This window comes from Acinonyx jubatus, chromosome D3 (genome assembly GCF_027475565.1).
Source record: "Acinonyx jubatus isolate Ajub_Pintada_27869175 chromosome D3, VMU_Ajub_asm_v1.0, whole genome shotgun sequence".
NCBI lineage: Eukaryota > Metazoa > Chordata > Mammalia > Carnivora > Felidae > Acinonyx > Acinonyx jubatus.
In genome coordinates, this window is record NC_069392.1 from 321425 (window position 1) to 339895 (window position 18471).

The following is an 18471-nucleotide window of genomic DNA, read 5'->3' on the forward strand; positions in this document are numbered from 1 at the left end:
GGAAAGTAAAAAGAAAATGTTTAAAAATTAAAATAAATGTATACAATAAAATAGAATAAAATGAAATGAAGTAAAATAGAATTTAAAAATTTACAAAAAATAAAAAATACAGTAAAAATTATTTTTTTTAAAATTTTTTATAAAAACAGGAAATAGGGGCACCTGGGTGGCTCTGTTGGTTAAAGTGACCAATTTCAGCTCAGGTCATGCTCTCACAGCTCATGAATTCAAGCTTCCTGTTGGGCTCTGTGCTGATAGCTCAGAGCCTGGAGCCTGCTTCAGATTCTGTGTCTCCCACTCTCTCTGCCCTCTCCTGCTCGTTCTCTGTCTCCATCTCTTAAAAATAAATACATGTTAGGGGCGCCTGGGTGGCTCAGTTGGTTGGGTGACCAACTTCGACTCAGGTCACGATCTCACGTTCCGTGAGTTCGAGCCCCGCGTCGGGATCTGGGCTGATGGCTCAGAGCCTGGAGCCTGCTTCTGGTTCTGTGTCTCCCTCTCTCTCTGCCCCTCCCCCGTTCATGCTCTGTTTCTCTCTGTCTCAAAATAAATAAGCGTTAAAAAAATTTTTTTAATAAAAAAATAAATGTTAAAAAAAATTTTAAACGGAAAATAAAATTTTTTTCTGAATCCAAGAAAAGAAAAAAAATGAAAAAATAAAAAAAACACCTAAAAACCCAAATAGATGGAGCAGGAAACCAAATGAAATCCGAATGTAACTACATCCAGTTTCCCCTAGAAATCAAACTATGATGCACTCTATAGTCCATACATTAAGCAGGCAGAGAGACTTGTGGTGATTCTCTAGGGCTTGGTTGGTACAGTTGGATGGGCCTTGGCAAAAGGCTCTGTTCTCCACTAGGTGGCGCTGCTTAGCTTACTGGGGTGGAACTGTGTGGGGCACGTGGGTGTCTATGCACATGCATGGTAGAGGTGAAAATGGTGTCACCTAGCTTCCCAATCTCTGGCACAGGAACTCTGCACTCACCCACCAGCCATCAGACACCCCTTCTTTCTGGTTTCTGTCCAGTCTCCACTTCTACACTGTCCATGTCCAAGCCATCAGCCTACCAGCAGCACTACCCTCCTGAGTTTTATCTCAGATGGGGCTGTTTCCAAACCCCTCTCTTCTGAGGGCCTGCCACTTGGACCTGCTCTGATCCTCTGAGGGAGGGTCTCACTGGGCAATGGTCAGGTGCCAGCTTGTCCCCAGAAAACTCACTGAATTCTATACTTACTCTCTCTAGCATTTGCCTAATTTGCTTGTTTATAAATATATGTATTTATGTGTGTACTTTGTTAATAATTGTCAACCTCACTAGTATGAATCTAGAGACTATTTTGCTTATTATTATCTCTATACCATATTGCTGGCACAGAGTGAGGGCCCAATGTGTATTTATTGACTGAATGAATGACAAATGGCTATTACCAAATTTAATTTTTGTCATATAGTGACTTAAGATATCTTATTGTAAATTTGTTTTTTGTGAGAATAAGCAACTCTGTTTATTGACTAGTTCTTATTTACCTTCTGTGAAATACTTATTCATATCTTTTGTCCATTTTCCTATTAGAATCTCTGCTTTTATCATTGATTTATAAGAGCTCTTTGGGATTTTATGCCTTTATATGTATGTTACAGATAAAGCATATTCTTACAAGCCATTACTTCTCATTTCCCTTTGTGTGTAATGTGTGCATTTGCGTGCATGCTGTACTTTGAAGTTTTTATGCAGTAAAATCTATTCATTTCCCTTTTGACTATTGAATTTCTCTTGTTTAGAAAGGGTATCTACATTCTAAGTTTTAAAATATATTGTAGGGGCACTTGGGTGGCTTAGTTGATTAAGCATCCAACTTCAGCTCAGGTCACGATCTCGTGGTTTGTGAGTTTGAGCCCTGTGTTGGGCTCTGTGCTGACAACTCAGAGCCTAGATCCTGCTTCAGATTCAGTGTCTCCCTCTCTCTCTGCCCCTCCACCACTCACTTTGTCTCTCTCATAAATAAATAAACATTTAAAAATATAAGTATATTAAATAAATAAAATAAATAAAGCACTACCTACAGAGGAAAAAGTGAGTGACAGGGGAGTTCTCATCTGAGAAGTGGAGGCCATAAGGAGGTGGCACATTTTTCACATGCTAGGGAAAAAATAATAATTGTAAACCCTTAATTCTGTATCTAGCAAAAATACTCTTCAGACGAAGGGGAAATAAAAACCTCCATATGATGAAGGTGAAGGAAAGTTAGTAATCTGTCACCAGCTGCCCTTACCTTAGAGGCTGGCTAGAGGGAGGTCTCCAACTGTAAAAGAAATTATAACAAGGGTTAGAACTTATAAAGACAGTGGAGTGGGTAAAAATAGGGATAAATGTAATGGACTGTCCTCATGAGTTTGATAGTTGAAACAAAAATATAACACTGGAGCACCTAGGTGGCTCAGGCAGTTAAGTATCCAACTCTTGATTTTAGTTCAGGTCACAATCTCATGTTTCTGGGACCAAGCCCGGTGTCGGGCTCTGTACTACAGTATGGAGCCTGCTTGGGATTCTCTTTCTTCCCCTCTTTGTGTCCCTCCTCTGCTCTCACCTCGCCTAACTTTTTTTTCCCCTTCCCCTCCCCCATGCTGTTAAGTTTCTCAAGATCCACATATGAGTGAAAACATATGGTATTTGTCTCTGACTTATTTCACTTAGCATAATACCCTCCAGTTCCATCCATGTTGCTGCAAATGGCCAGATGTCATTCTTTCTCATTGCCAAGTAGTATTCCATTGTATTTATAAACCACGCCTTCTTTATCCATTCGTCAGTTGATGGACATTTAGCCTCTTTCCATAATTTGGCTATTGTTGAAAGTGCTGCTATAAACATTGGGATACATGTGCCCCTATGCATGAGCACTCCTGTATCCCTTGAGTAAATTCCTAGCAGTGCTATTGCTGGGTCATAGGGTAGTTCTATTTTTAATTTTCTGAGGAGCCTCCACAGTTTCCCAGGGAAGGGGCACCCGTTTGCATTGCCATATCTCTCCTTATTAAATTGAATTAACCTCCTGAGAGCAGAAACCTTTTCTGTCTTGTTCAGACCTTTACCCCATTGCCTAGAATAGTGGTACATGACGGGTAGTACATGGTGTATAAAGGCTCATAAAATATTTTTGAATTAAGTGAATTAATATATCCTATTAGCATCATTTTGTAAATGTGCACATTTTCATTGTATAGATTTATCACAAATTAGAGTAAAAGACTTAAATCCTAAAACTAGACAACAGAAGGTAATTTTATATCCTATAACATTAAATTTTACACAGTGAAATTTATGGTTTTTTAATAATGTTTATCTTATTTTTGAGAGAGAAAGAGGGAGAGACAGAGAGAGGTAGAGAATAAGCAGGCTCTGTGCTCTCAGAGCAGTGCCTGATATGGGGTTCAAACTCACAAACTGTGAGATCATAACCTGAGCCAAAGTCAGATGCAGAACCAACTGAACCACGGTTCAGGTTTTAAAAACACATCCTCAGGATGTGTTTCTAAAACCTTTTTCATCCATATTATAAATATTCATATATTTATATATGATGTTTTCATTGTTTCTTATATGCAATTACAAAATTATCCCTTCTGTAATTTATGTTTTTTAGTGTGATGTAAGGATGCAATGCTATTATTTTGTCCAAAATTTTTGGTTGTGGGCCCTAATAACATATATTGAATAAAACATCCTTTTAATTTTTTTAAGTTTATTTTGTTTGAGAGACAGAGAGGTAGAGAGAGAAGGAGACAGAGAATCCCAAGCTCAGCACTTTCACCAAAGAGCCCAACGCAGTGATCAAACCCACGGAACCACAAGATCATGACCTGAGGTGAAACCAAGAATCAGACATTTAACTGAGCCACCTAGGTGCTCCAATCCTGCTTTTAATTTTAAAGTCAAATTCTGGGGTGCCTGGGTGGCTCAGTCGGCTAAGCGGCCAACTCTTGATTTCTGCTCAGGTCATGATCTCATGGTTTGTGAGTTCAAGCCCTGCAGTCGGCCTGCTTCTCTCTCTCCCTCTCTCCGTCCCTCCCCCACTCACTTGCTTGCTCTCACGCTCTCAAAAATAAATAAATGTTAAAAAAAGTTTTTTGAAAAGTCAAATTTCTTCAGTGGCCCGAGATTACTTAGGGACAAACAAGAACACATCTGTTCAAAAAGGCTCCCAGATTCTGCCACACAAAGCTCTTCTGAATGTATTTCTCAAACATTTTTAAGAACAGGAATATATAAATATATACCCCTCAGGATTCTCCCTTTTGTTGACTCTATTTTTTTTTTTTTTTTCCTTTTCGTTAACCCTCAATCTGTAGCGTCAGCAGCAGGGCTTAGAAGAAGACAAACCAAACATTCCCTAAACAGATCTTACGCACATTGGTATACAAAGTTTTCTGAACATATGTTTTCATTTTCCATGGGTATGGTCTTAGGAGTAGAATTCCTGAATCTTATGGTACGTATATATTTACCAGTTTTTTAAATTATTTTTTATTGACGTATAGTTGACACAAAATGTTAACATTTCAGGTATACAACATAGTGATTGATAAGTCCACACATTGTGCTTGCTCATCACACGTGTAGCTGCCATCTGTCACCATACAACTGTATGATTAACTTTTAAGAAATTGCCACACTGTCTTCCAAAGTGCTTGCATTGTTTTATATTCCATGTTTGGCTATTCTGGTGAATGTAGTGGAAAGACTCAGCATTATTCTTCATGGCCAAAATATGAAACAATTTGTATGTCCATCAACAGGTGAGTGGATGGACAAACTCTGGTATATCCATACAATGGTATTTCCATACAATGGAAAGCTGAGCAATAAAAAAAACAACAAAAACAAAACTGATGCGCAAAAAACATGCACAAATCCCAAAAACATTAGACTGAGAGAAGCCAGATACGAAGGGTTACTTATTGTACAATCCCAATCATATGAAATTCTAGAACAGATAAAAAGAATCTATTGTCAGAAGAGAGATCAGCGGTTAAGGTCAGCAGTGGAAGTGAAATTTGTGAAGAGGTACAAGGGAACATTTTAAAGTGATGGAAATGAAATAATCTACAACTTGGTAGGAGCGGTACCCACATTGGCCTAAACATTTTTACCAAAACGCATGGAAGTTTAACTCTATGTGAAAAGTAGATACATTTTATTGTCTAAATTTTATCAAAATTTAGTCCTAAAATGTGGTTCTGAAGAATGAATGAAAATGAAAAGACCTGGGGCACCTGGATGACTCAGCTGATTGAGCATCCGACTTCAGCTCAGGTCATGATCTCATGGTCCGTGGGTTCGAGCCCCGTGTCAGGCTCTGTGCTGACAGCTCGGAGCCTAAAGCCTGCTTCAGATTCCGTGTCTCCCTCTATCTCTGCCCCTGCCCCGCTCGTGCTCTGTCTCTGTCCCTCAAAAATAAACATTAAAAAAAATTTTTTTAAGAAAATGGAAAGACTAAAATTTGTTAAAGGAACATTAACATGGGCCTCTTTGATGTTGGAAGGGATCATGGAACACACTTGGAAATTTGACTCCGATCTTGGGTGGTTTGTAAAGCTCCCAATTTTGAGTGGCGCCTAGAGCAAGAGAGCTCTGCAGCAGGCACAGGACTGGTGCGAGGTACCCTGTAGGTTAACTCTGTTAGACGTATCCAAGGCAGTTAAGGATGCTGTCTGGAGTCTACTTCAATCTCTGATAGAGCTGCAGAGCCCTCTAGGGTTCTGTTGCAAAGCCATGATTTCTATGGCAGAGAAATATTCTCCGTTTGAAAAGCAGATTCTGGGCGCCTGGATGGCTCAGTAGGTTGAACGTCTGACTCTTGATTTCAGCTCAGGTCATGATCCCAGGGTCATGGTATCAAGCCCCATGTCGGGCTCTGTGCTGAGTGTGGAGCATGCTTGGGATTCTCTCCCTATCCCGCTTCCTCCCTCTCCTTCTAAGGTAAATCTTTTTTTTTTTTTTTCAACGTTTATTTATTTTTGGGACAGAGAGAGACAGAGCATGAACGGGGGAGGGGCAGAGAGAGAGGGAGACACAGAATTGGAAACAGGCTCCAGGCTCTGAGCCATCAGCCCAGAGCCTGACGTGGGGCTCGAACTCACGGACCGCGAGATCGTGACCTGGCTGAAGTCGGACGCTTAACCGACTGCGCCACCCAGGCGCCCCTAAGATAAATCTTTTTAAAAAGAAGAAAAGTGGGGCACTGGGGTGGCTCCGTTGGTTGAGCACCTGACTTCAGCTCAGGTCTTGATCTCACAGTTTATGGGTTCAAGCCCAGTGTCAGGCTCTGTGCTGTCAGCTTGGAGCCAGCTTTGGATTCTTTCTCTCTTTCTCTGCCCTTCCCCACTACCTCTCTCTTTCTCTCTCTCAAAATAAACATTAAAATTTTCTTTTAAAAAAGAAAAAAAAAACGGAAAGCAAGAGGGGCACCTGGGTGGCTCAGTTGGCTGAGCATCTGACTTTGGCTCAGAGCCAAAAGTCTGACCTCACAGTTCGTGAGGTTACAGCCCTGCACTGGGCTCGCTGCTGTCAGCATAGAGCCTGCTTCAGATCCCCCCCTCTCTCTGCCCTTCACCACGTGCTCGGTCTCTCTTAAGCAGGGATGGCCTCACCTACCGTCACATTACCAATGATTGCCTCCAGAGGCCTTTGTGCTTCCCATACCCACAACTCTGGGCTCTGCAGGGTTAGAAGTCTTGATCTGTAAGGAGAACACACTTTTCACCAAGACAGAGCAAGTTTCCTACTTAATTGCAAGCTCCAGGTATACCGTGGGCATTGTGCTCCTTGTGTCCAGGGACCAGCAGGGCAGACGAGGAGTCGCTCTTTTTCAGGGGTACTTGATGCACGAGGAGGATGCAGTGCTGCTTACACAACAGGGTGGGGAGGAAGGAATGGATTCAGGTGATCCACTTAGGGGCTTCTTGCAACTTTCTTACCCAGTTGTGAAGGTACATGCACAGATACAGCAACTTGGTCTGAGGGCACGGAAACCATGGCTCAGACCCCTCAGCAAGGAGGTGAGCCATCAATGCCAGCAGAGGTGGCAGAGGCCCCAGAATAGCTCACAGGTGAGAGAAAACGACAGCATCAGGAGGGACCAGTTGGTCCCAGCGAACTTTGTTTCCTCAGTCTCTCCTCGGACAGACCTAACACTGGGAAAATGGAACTCAGCAGTGGTGGGATGGACTGTGGGCACAGAGTGAGGCCACCCAACCCTCTCCAGGGAAGGACTTGTTGCTCAGCAGCAGGGAGTGGTCAGCTGACTGCCCCCAGTTGCCGGAGTTTGTGGAGTTGGTCTCAGCTAAAGACAGCAGATTCACTTGGGATGCTCCCCTTCCCAGGGCAACAGGCCCCTGGTGACGGAGCTCCTCGGGGATGTGGAGACCTGACCATCTTAGCCCCACAGGAGGCACTCACGAGCAGCACTTCCTTCAGAGCTTCCTACTGGTGTGGCCAGGGTCTCACCAGCCTCAGTCCAGCCTGACTTCTTCCTCCGACCCACCCTTTCCTATTCATCTTCCCATCACCCCACAGATGCTGATCCTCAATAAACACCTTGCACTCCAAACTGCATCTCAGGATCCACTTCCAGAGAACCCAACTTATCGCACAGCCTAACCTCCTGTGTTAGGAATATTTGGGTTGTAAGTAACAAACACAACTTGAACCAGATGAAGCAAGCATGAGAATTTATTAGAAGGGTATTTGGGATATCTCACAGAAGAATGCAACAATCAAGGCATGAAAAGGGCAGATGTGAGTCTGGACATTAGGACAAGAACCAGGTCCCGGAATAAGCTTCCAGGCTTCACTCTTCTCCCTCACTGCAGACTATGCTTCCCTATGTGGTGGAAAGCAGCCACCGTGAGCACTCACGTTCATAGATTACCACCTCAGTTGCTAAAACCGTATAGACAAACAAGATAGTCCCAGGTTTCCAGAAGCTTTCTAATGGAAAAGACAAGACATGCGATGATTGTATTACCACAGTGACAAACACATGTGCGGTTCATAAAGGATGGCAAAGCATTAATAAGGTACATGGGCATTTCAGTGACAGGAGACTTGTGAGACTGTAGAAATATGAAGGAACTGCAAGTAGTTCAAGGAGGCCAAAAAGTACTGTGCAGGAGGAAAGATATTCAGAAATGATGGATAGGCCGGATTTATACAGAAGTCCTCATTAAGTCCACAATTAGCTACCTGCTGTTTCAACACAGAAGTGTATAATCAGAATTGCACCTTAAAATACTATGTGTAGTGTGGAAAATGGACTAAAAAAAGAATGAAGGCAAGGTGCAAGAAATTATACATACAGCTACAAGGGTCATGGTTGGGTTAGCACATCAGCATAGGCCAGACTAGGTGCTGAACACCTAGCAGCTTGCTGGTACCGTATCTGTAGACTCATGAGCCCAGCAGAGCTGACAACCTGAGCATATACTGCTGGAATAAACGGCCAAATGAGGGAAGCCTCGGATGTAGATTCCAGATGCCCACTGATCTACATTCTTCTATTGGTACAGGTATTGCTGGATAAATTGGATATTCTTTGGGTTTATTTCACCTCAGGTTCTACAGGTGATGATCTTGAGATCAAAATACCCAGAACATTGGATCCATAGAGGCAATGGTGTCACATTACAAAAGCCCACAAAGAAACACCGAATAGAAAGGCACTCCCCAAGACTCACAGACTTGATCTCCAAATGATCCATTACTTAGTAAAAGGAATACAGTAGAACTGTCCTTGGCAGAACGGTCTTCCAGGACAGTGGGGGAACCTAGGTGGTGAAAGAGGAGGGAGGGGATGCTCTCCCTATGCATTCTACCAACATCAGCTACTATGCTCCATGAAGCTGCAAGTAAATCCCTCTTAGCATCAAAACCAGCTTTCTTCTTGATGTGGGATTTGTGGTAGGGGAAATGTGGGGACTCGTGTTTTTTTGTGGTTTACCAAGGTAATTTAAAACGTGGACACTGAAAATATCTAATTTCAGAATCAAAGACCCCTCTTCAGAAAGAGAGTACCCAGTGAGTTCTACACAGCATACCTGGGTCTCCACGTAAGGTATTTTGATAAACAAGGCCTCTGTTGCCAGCGTTAGCACTCCCTATGACTGACACATGACCCCTAAGGAAAAAATCTGCTCTTCGGTATTCAACCAGTAGGCTAAAGCCAAAGTTTGGTTATCTAGAGAGTAAACTACTGGGTTTAACTCCTTAATAGTAAATGGAACAATCTAGAACTGAAGTGAGAAAAATTAGGTCATTTTTAGACAACAGACTCCAAACTCAATCCAAGAACTAACAAATCAATATCTGGGACTAGGGAACAGAATCAGGAGAGATAAAAATTTAAAAATGGGAGAATCTACAAAGTAAAACATAACCCTATAACTATTCTTTTACAAATGAAGTTGATAAAATCACCTTCAGGTTTGAGGGAGAAAAGCTGGAAGCCCATATGTTTGAGCGTGAATAAAAATTTGTGAAGTTAGATACTTTTAAAATTACCATTCTGGTGTAGTGGATTAGAAAATTACTCTCATTGAAGTCCCAATTTTTCAACAATGATGTAAAATTGGTAATTACAGGAAAGAATACTGGTAAACTCAAAGGTGCGGACAAAGCTACTTGTGCATGAAAGTCGTCTTGATTTTCCCAAGTCTGGAATCAAAGTCAGGACTTTTCTGAATTTCACCATCATACAAAGAATACTATACACTTTGTCAAGGATCATTATAAAGATCACTGCAAAATTCCACCTGAGCTAAAGGGTGGTTCATGCACTGTCGAAGCGAGCCCTACTTACAATGAAAGGTTCACAACACGATCACCATGTGCACGGTGCAGCTGGTGAAGAGAGGCAAAGCACAGATACTTCAAATGATGAAGCAGTGAAAGGCCTACTTCCTAATACCTTCCTAATACCTGTCCGGACATCACAGAAATGTGCAGGAAGGTAAAATAGGCTTCCTTGAATACATCAAAAATATATTTCTCAGCACAAAAAAATCTTTACTTTACATTTTCTGAAAGTGACCCCTAAATAATTGGTTTCTCCCCCTAGCTTTTCCACAAAATATCTTATGAAACACTGAAAACAATAGCACACAGCATATTTCATCAGAGTAACTTAAATACAAGCTGTACTTGGGCACACAGCACTTGAAGTACGTACACTGGATGCACAAAGGCACCACACTGAATGAGAACAACACCTGGACAGCACTACTGCCATTTAGCTCGAGTGCTGTGTGATACAGTTCACACGCCTTTCTTTTGCTCACTCAGTACATAATGAGTCACTATTGCGTTTTGCGTTCCTGTCTTTGAATACTCATTAACCAGGTATTAGGTAAATTGTTTCTGAGTCTGAGATTGCAGACTTTATATAATGTTGGCTTTCATAACGGAAGAGAAACATCAGCAACCACAGACCCGTTTATATGCCAACAAGCCATAAGGAAAAAAAGAGATGTAGTGTTATTAAGCTGCATACTTAACAGTAAGACATGTTATACCAATTGCCATTTCAATAGTATCATTACAACAGAAAAACCAGCGGCATGTGGTTATGTCCTGACATCAGAGGCACTACTAAAAGGTATGTGCATTTCATGCTCACAATTACATCATCATATGTGATTCCAAAATATGAGACACACTGTGTGACACAGGAAAATAAACCATAAATACCACTGAGAAATGTCTTATCTAGATGTTTCAATGACTCAATTTATTCACATATTTTTAAAACTTCATACTTCAGAATGAACATGTCAATCATCAGTATGGGGTTTCTAATAACCATGTCTATAAAAAAATGTATGTCTTCCCTTTATAGCCTTATTTCTAGGGGCACGTTTCCCATTTCTTTCAATCGTTAGGCTTACCCACAATGTAAATCCCCTCCCCCGCAAAAAAAATATGGTTGGATTACCTGCTGAAGAGTGTCCCATATTTAGTATTTTCACAGAGCTTCATTCCTGAGAGTATTTTAATGCACAATGAGCTGTGATTTCTTGATGGAAACATCACCTCACTTGCCGTATTCATGGGATTTTTCTTCATTTGCTGGATTAGGGTTTACCCCAGTGGGCATATTTCCAACAGCTAATGAGATGTGGCCTCTGCAAAGCTTTCTGATGTTCACAGTACTCATCTTTGCTATTAATTTCCTACTGTATGCTTGCCAAGCTTTTAAAATCCACTGCATCTCATAGGCTCATTCTAGTCCATGAGTTCCTATATAAGCATGTTAATCAGCTGAAAACTTTCCCTACATAACCTCACTTAGAGTTCCTACCCTAAAAGATTACTCAGACCTACAATGTGATGTGACTATTTATTTGAAAGGTTTACCATAACTGCATTTTCTGAAGTACAAAGAGGTAAGGTCTCTGTCAAAGACTAATATTAACTCCAATCCTAGGATTTCTTTGCTGTATGAGTTCTCTGGTGATTAATGAGCTGTGACTTTTGGGAGAAGGCTTTCCCACATTCATGGCATTGGTAAGGTTTCTCTCCTGTATGAATTCTCTGGTGGTTAACAAGCTGTGACTTCTGAGAGAAGGCCTTCCTACATTCGCTGCATCCGTAGGGCTTCTCCCCAGTGTGTGTCCTCTGGTGCGGTATGAGGTGTGATTTCCGAGAGAAGGCTTTTCCACATTCGCTGCATTCAAAGGGTTTCTCTCCTGTATGTGTTCTCTGATGATTGATGAGACTTGACTTCTCCCTAAAGGCTTTCCCACATTCACTGCATTCATAAGGTTTTTCTCCTGTATGAGTTCTCTGATGTCTAATTAGCTCAGATTTCTCAAAGAAAGCTTTCCTGCAAAGACTGCATTCGTAGGGTTTCTCTCCTGTGTGGATTCTCTGGTGAGTATTGAGCTGTGACTTCTGGGAGAAGGCTTTTTCACAATCCCTGCACCCGTATGGTTTCTCTCCTGTATGAGTTCTCTGGTGAGTTGCGAGACTGGACTTCTCACCAAAAGCTTTCCCACATTCAGTGCATTCATAGGGCTTCTCTCCTGTATGAGTCCTCTGATGTGATATGAGATGGGACTTCTGACAAAAGGCCTTCCCACACTCACTGCACACATAAGGCTTTTCTCCTGTGTGAATTCTCTGATGATTAGTAAGGCTTAATTTTTCACTGAAAGCCTTCCCGCACTCACTGCATTCATAGGGCTTTTCTCCTGTGTGAGTTCTCTGATGTCTAACAAGCTGAGATTTCCTGCTGAAGGCTTTCCCACATTTACTGCATACAAAGGGTTTCTCTCCTGTGTGTGTCATCTGATGGGAAATGAGATGTGACTTCTGGGAGAAGGCTTTCCCACACTGAATGCACCCATGAGGCTTCTCTCCTGTATGAGTCCTCTGATGGTTAATGAGACTTGACCTCTCTCTGAATGCTTTACGACATTCACTGCATTCATAGGGCTTCTCTCCAGTATGAATTGTCTGATGTCTAATGAGCTCTGATTTCTCAAAGAAGGCTTTTCTACAATCACTACACCCATAGGGTTTTGTTCCTGTGTGAGTCCTGTGATGTGTAACGAGTTGTGATTTCCTGCTGAAGGCCTTCCCACATTCTCTGCATTCAAATGGTTTCTCTCCTGTATGAATTCTCTGATGATTAATAAGATTTGACTTCTCACTAAAGGCCCTTCCACATTCATTGCACCCGTAGGGTTTCTCACCTGTGTGTGTCCTCCAGTGTGATATGAGATGGGACTTCCGGGAGAAGGCTTTCCCGCATTCACCACATTCATATGGTTTCTCTCCTGTGTGTGTCCTCTGATGGGATGTGAGCTGTGACTTTTGGGAGAAGGCTTTCCCACACTGGCTACAATTGTAAGGTTTCTCTCCTGTGTGAGTCCTGTGATGTGTAACAAACTGTGACTTCTGGGGAAAGGTTTTGCCACACTTACCACAGCCATAGGCTATCTCCCTTATGTGTCTGGTCTGATGTTTAATGAGACTTGATCTCTTAGTGAAGCGTTTCCTACATTCACTGCATTCATAGAGTTTCTCCCCTAGACGAGTTCTGTGAAATATGATAATCTGTGACTTCTTAGAACTAATTTTATCATATTTATCATATTCATAGTATTTTAACCAAGCATCAGTTTCCTCAGGCTTGGTATCGAGAAACAACTTATCAAATACACTGAAACCATCCGATTCTGTCTTTCCATAATCTGCTTTTGGAATAAGTAAATCTAAGTGATGTTTTAAAAATAATCCATCTACATTATCTTCACTGTTTGATTTCCTTAAAGGAACTAAGTTCATGCTCAGATTGAGTTTTTTTCCAAATGCATCACATTCGTGATCCTGTTTCAGATTTCTAAGCTTCTCCTGGTCATCCTGGCGCCACATCATATGACCATTTCCTTGCAAGTCTTGTTCTACAAAGAAATAAAAACCTGTGAATGTTTCTATGGTTGTCTTTCCTAAATGAAAAACCAGCTATGCTATGTAAGGGGATGAATGCTGGGGAAGGCCGTTTCCCAGTCCCAGGTAGAAGGTCTATCCTCTAGGTACTGGGGAAAAAAAGAAAAGAAAACAAAATGCTACAAATAGGAATGACATACAGGCAGTATATTATGTCACCTGTGATTGTGGTCAAATATAAGTTTATAAAATGTAAGAGAATGTAAAAAATATATCAAGAGCAACGAGGAACAAAGAAAGGAGGCTGGAAGAAGCACTGATCCAATATTGTGAGGAAATGATTTCCTCAACACCTACTGAGTACACACTGTGCCCCAGGTGGAGCACGAATCGCAAGAAACAGGAAACAAGCCCCTGACCTTGAGCAACTTAACTGTAATGGAAAAGAAAACAAATAGAGAGAATTAACAGGTTGACAGAGTAACTACTAAAGCCATTACAAGCTTAGAGAATGAGAAATCATATTTGTCCCTTTTCCCATTTTAAAATTTTCTGAACGTTTTAAACTTACCAGAAACATTTTCAGCATTATCACCAAGAGAGCCACTTCGTGGAGCACACCATTTTTCATCTAACATGTTTAGGCACAAAACCTCACAATCTATGTGTTCTTTCACTGAAAATAAGATACAAGTTCCCATTCTTGAAATATTCTCAATTTGCCCTTTATTATATAGCTCTTTTGTCATTATTCTCACAACATAACCACTTAGGCCACTGTTATAAGTGTTCTTCAAAAGGCTTATTTTTCACTAATAATCAACACTTGGAATTTTTCCTGAGCTCTTACCCACAGGTATGAAAGCCAACCAGTAATGTGAAAAATTTTTTAAAGACTTAAATGTCAATCAAGGGTAATAAATTTGCAGGAAACCCACAACTTACTGTCGGCCATATCCATTCAGGAGGTAGAGTCAACAAGATTTGCTGATGGATTTGACATGTAAGGAATAAGGGAAAGCAAGGAATCAAGAATGAACCCTAAGACTGGGGTTTGAGCAATTCAGTGGATTATGGTGTTCATTACTGAGTTGAGAAGAATGAAGGAAAACGAAGCCTGGGGGTTAAAATCAAAAGTCTACTACAGAAATATTAGCTTTGAGATGTACGTTACAAGTTTGAATAAAGCGGTAACAGGAAACGTGAGAACAGAAAATGAGTACTTACAAATTAAACTTGTAATTTTGTTACTTTAACTGTTACATTGTTAAACTAAATACATATTTGGAAATTGTATCTAACTTCTTCCAACTTTAATTTTTCCCCATTAGAAAAACGGGTTTGCTTCATGTTTGACCATTTGTAGTATATCCCAGATACCCCAACTCTCCCCACCACTTTTTTCTGCTGTAGCTTGTTTATTTTTAAGTATTTTATTTTTTATTTTAGAGAGAAAGAAAGCATGAGTGAGGAAGAGGGGCAGAAGGAGAAAGAGAGAGAATCACAAGCAGGCTCCATGTAGGGCTCAATCCCATGAGTCCGGGATCATGACCTGAGCTGAAATCAAGAATCAGATGCTCAACCGACTGAGCAACCCAGGTGTTCCTCTCTGCTGTAATTTAATCCATCTTAATAGCTCAGTAAAATATCCTTCCAACTGGTTTCCCTGCTTCCTGTTAATTTTCTACTCTGCAGTCAGGTTAAGCTTTTTAAAATACAAATCAGATAATTTTATTATTACTTAAAATTGTTTGAATCAATTCAAACTCCTTCCTATTGCTTACACGTTGATGTATGATCTAGTTTCCGCACACTCCCCAACCCCTATCTCCCTGAGGCAAGGCCTTTCTAAGTAACTAAGTCCCTTCCTCACTTAATGCATTCATATTTATCATTCCTTTTTTTTAATATTTATTTTGAGAAAGAGAGAGTGCGAGCAGGGGAGGGGCAGAGAGAGAAAGAGAGAGAGAGAATGAATCCCAAGCAGGCTCTGCACTGTCAGAGCAGACGACACAGAGCTCGAACTCACAAACCATGAGATCATGACCTGAGCTGAAATCAAGAGTCAGATGCTTAACCGACTGAGCCCCCCAGGCACCCCCATATTTGTCATTCCTTTAAGGAACACTTTCTCCTAATTCAGATAGCTTGTTCCTTTCAGTCTTCATGTCTAGAGTTGCCTTCTCCACATGACCCTGTTATGGATCAAATGTTTGTGCCATTCCCCAAAATTTATATATTTAAGCTTTAACCTCCGGTGCGGTTGTATTTGGAAATGAGATCCCAAAGGAAGGAATTAAGGTTAAATGAGATCATAATGGTAGGGCCCTGATCCAAAAAGATTAGTATCCTTATCAGAAACACCAGAGTACTCCTTGGCCCCTAATCTACCCACATGCATGAATGAGGAAAGGCCATATGAGGGCAGAGCTACATTGCTACAAGCCAGCAAAACGGCTTTCATCAGAACCCAAATCACGCAGGCACCTTGATCTTGGGACTTCCAGCCTCCAAAACTGCAGGAGTAACTTCCTGAGCAGACTAACACTCTCTCTACCATGTTATTATCTACCTTATTTCTATAAGAGCACTTTCAGGATCTCGGTTTTACCCTGGTTATTTGAAAACTTGTTCACTTTTATCCTCCCATGAGAAAGTAAGCACTGTGTAGACAAGGAATACCCACACCATCCAGCACAATACCTTAAAAATAATAAGAGAAATCAACACATATTCAATTTTCTATGAACTGCTCAAGTTGTTGTGCAGAAAAGAGTTGGCACCAGGCCTGAGAGTGCTATGCACACACGACTACTTGCAAGGTTGCTCTTGGCTAGCATTTGGGAACCTGGGTTTCTGGAGTGTTCCTACCATTCCCAGCTGATAAAGGGGCTCCCTGTGGTGGACTGTGTGCAAACCACGTGGTTTATGCTGAGTACCTGGTCTCCTGGGAGTCTGAAATGCTGGACTCCTAGCCGAAGTGCTAGGCAGAGGTGCCTCTGACCAGCTCCCAATAAAACCCTGGGTGCTCGGTCTTTAGTGACCTTTCCTGGGCAGAAATACCACACATACTACTCCATTTTCATTGCTGGGGAAGAAGTGAGCTCTGTGTCACCCTCATGGAGGGAGCAGCACAGGAAACCTGCACCTGGATTCCTCCAGACTCTGCTTGTGCCCGTTCCATGGTGATGCAGCTATGTGTCATTATGTCACTGTAATAAATCTTAGCCATTCCTACAACATCTGCAGTCCCGTTGAACCTCTGAGCATAGTGGTGTTCTTGCGGACCCTGAAGTGCAGGCCTTGTTAATTTTGACAACTAACTTTGCGCTACACTGCAGTGAAACATAAATGTTCACTATTTAAATGCAGAGTTAAAAAAATTGGATGCAAATGTCACTTAAGTAAGTTCTATGCTTCTGTATGGTATTTTCCAGGTATTTTACTTTTTAATCCCTTTAGTAGAAACTCAAGTGGTGGCCATCAATGAGAGAGGGGCACATAAAAAAAAAAAAAATCACAAGAGTTTCTCAAACACAAATTCCAGTTCTAGAATACTACATTTTAAAATACGTATACACCACTCTACTGAATCAAATCCCCATGTGACCTAATGCACACCTGGGTAAAAACACCTGTATTAGAACAATGGGCTTGTGGAGAAGAATTTGCGGAATGAATCCTGTCTGACACAGAGCTGGGTATAAAACTATAAGCCTGTGTCTGTGCATGCACACAAAGCTCAGAGACCAACCAACTAAAGAATATTACCCAGCCTGTGATCAGGTCTGGAATGGGACTTCCGAAAAAAGTGAGACCAACTGAGCTGGACAGTCAAGGAACATTCCATGTGTATGAATGTGTATGTGAAAACAGAGTTTGTGTGGAAAGGATTACGATAAAACACAGCACAATCAAACGGAGATGCAGAGAAGAGTAAGTATTTCGTCTGAAAACACTGAGAAATGTTCAAATGGAGTTGACCATGAATTTGAGGAAGAGGGTAAACAGCAGGACAGGCTGCACAGATTCACACAGTGGAGAGCCTGGAAGAAGAGGCTATAGGCTGTAGCAGACTCTTGTCAATGCCTCAGCTACATTCAGATGGCACCTGCACCCTGGGAAGACTGTGGGGCCCACCCCAGGCACCCATCTCTCTCTGCCCAAAATAATCCTTAAGCTGCAAGCGCATGCTTGGTCTGTGTGCAGGGATTCTGGACATTCTGGAGAATTCACGAACGCCCCCAGAGCAACGCTCAAGCCCTGAGCACTGGGCGTTAGCAGGTGACTGGCTTCCTGGTCCCTCGGGGGGGTCCAGGCAGCCGCCACAGGTGAGCACCCTTCCATCACATGCACTGCCATTCCCTCCCCACCCCCACATCAACGCCCTTCCTCCCACCGCAGTGCCACTCAGATATGTATCTCAGGGGGTGATTTCGAGGGAGCCTGAACTTATAAAAGAAGGTTAGATTCTACACCTATGTAGAAATTTGGATAATTCAGTAAGTGAAGTAAATTCCAAATCCAATTATTTGGATAATTCAGATGTCCCTAAGGGACATCATGGGCCTAGTTTTAAGTGTGCGTTGAGGAGTTAAGTTAAAAAGATAACTTCCAAAGGGCAAAAAAACTTAAGAGAGAGACCATTCAATGTACTCCGTGGTATCTAATCTACAGGAAAAGTACAACAGAACCTAATTTTAAAAAGGGAGAAAAAGGACCAATTGTTTGGGAGGAACGAGCAACTGTTCTCAGCTGTACAGAGGCGGAATGGAGTGCAGTGGGCCCACGGGGTACTTCTCTGGGCATCAGACACCCCACTGAGGCGAGAAAGAAACCTCTTAACTGTACAAGCAGACGTGTCTAACTGTAGGTGAGCAGAGGACAGAAGATTAAACATGTGAGAATATGAAAGAAGCCAAAGTTCCAGACTTGGCAGACAGGGAGTAGTTCATGGCCTAAACAAGCTGGAAGCAAAAAAGCCACACCTAAAGACACAAAGTGGCTCACATCAGGTGTT

General features: G+C 41.8%; 1 protein-coding gene across 14 annotated transcripts in view; it reads right to left on the reverse strand.

The window, feature by feature from the left end:
* Positions 1 to 7718: 7718 nt before the first annotated feature.
* Positions 7719 to 18471, reverse strand: part of LOC128310943 (zinc finger protein 84) — a 65213-nt gene continuing 54460 nt past the window's right edge. For all 14 annotated transcript variants that reach the window (XM_053206645.1, XM_053206640.1, XM_053206646.1 and 11 more), the window contains one exon: positions 7719 to 13465. In XM_053206645.1, the coding sequence (XP_053062620.1) occupies positions 11481 to 13465 (1985 nt within the window). In that variant the 3' untranslated portion in view covers positions 7719 to 11480. The remainder of the gene's footprint in view (positions 13466 to 18471) is intronic.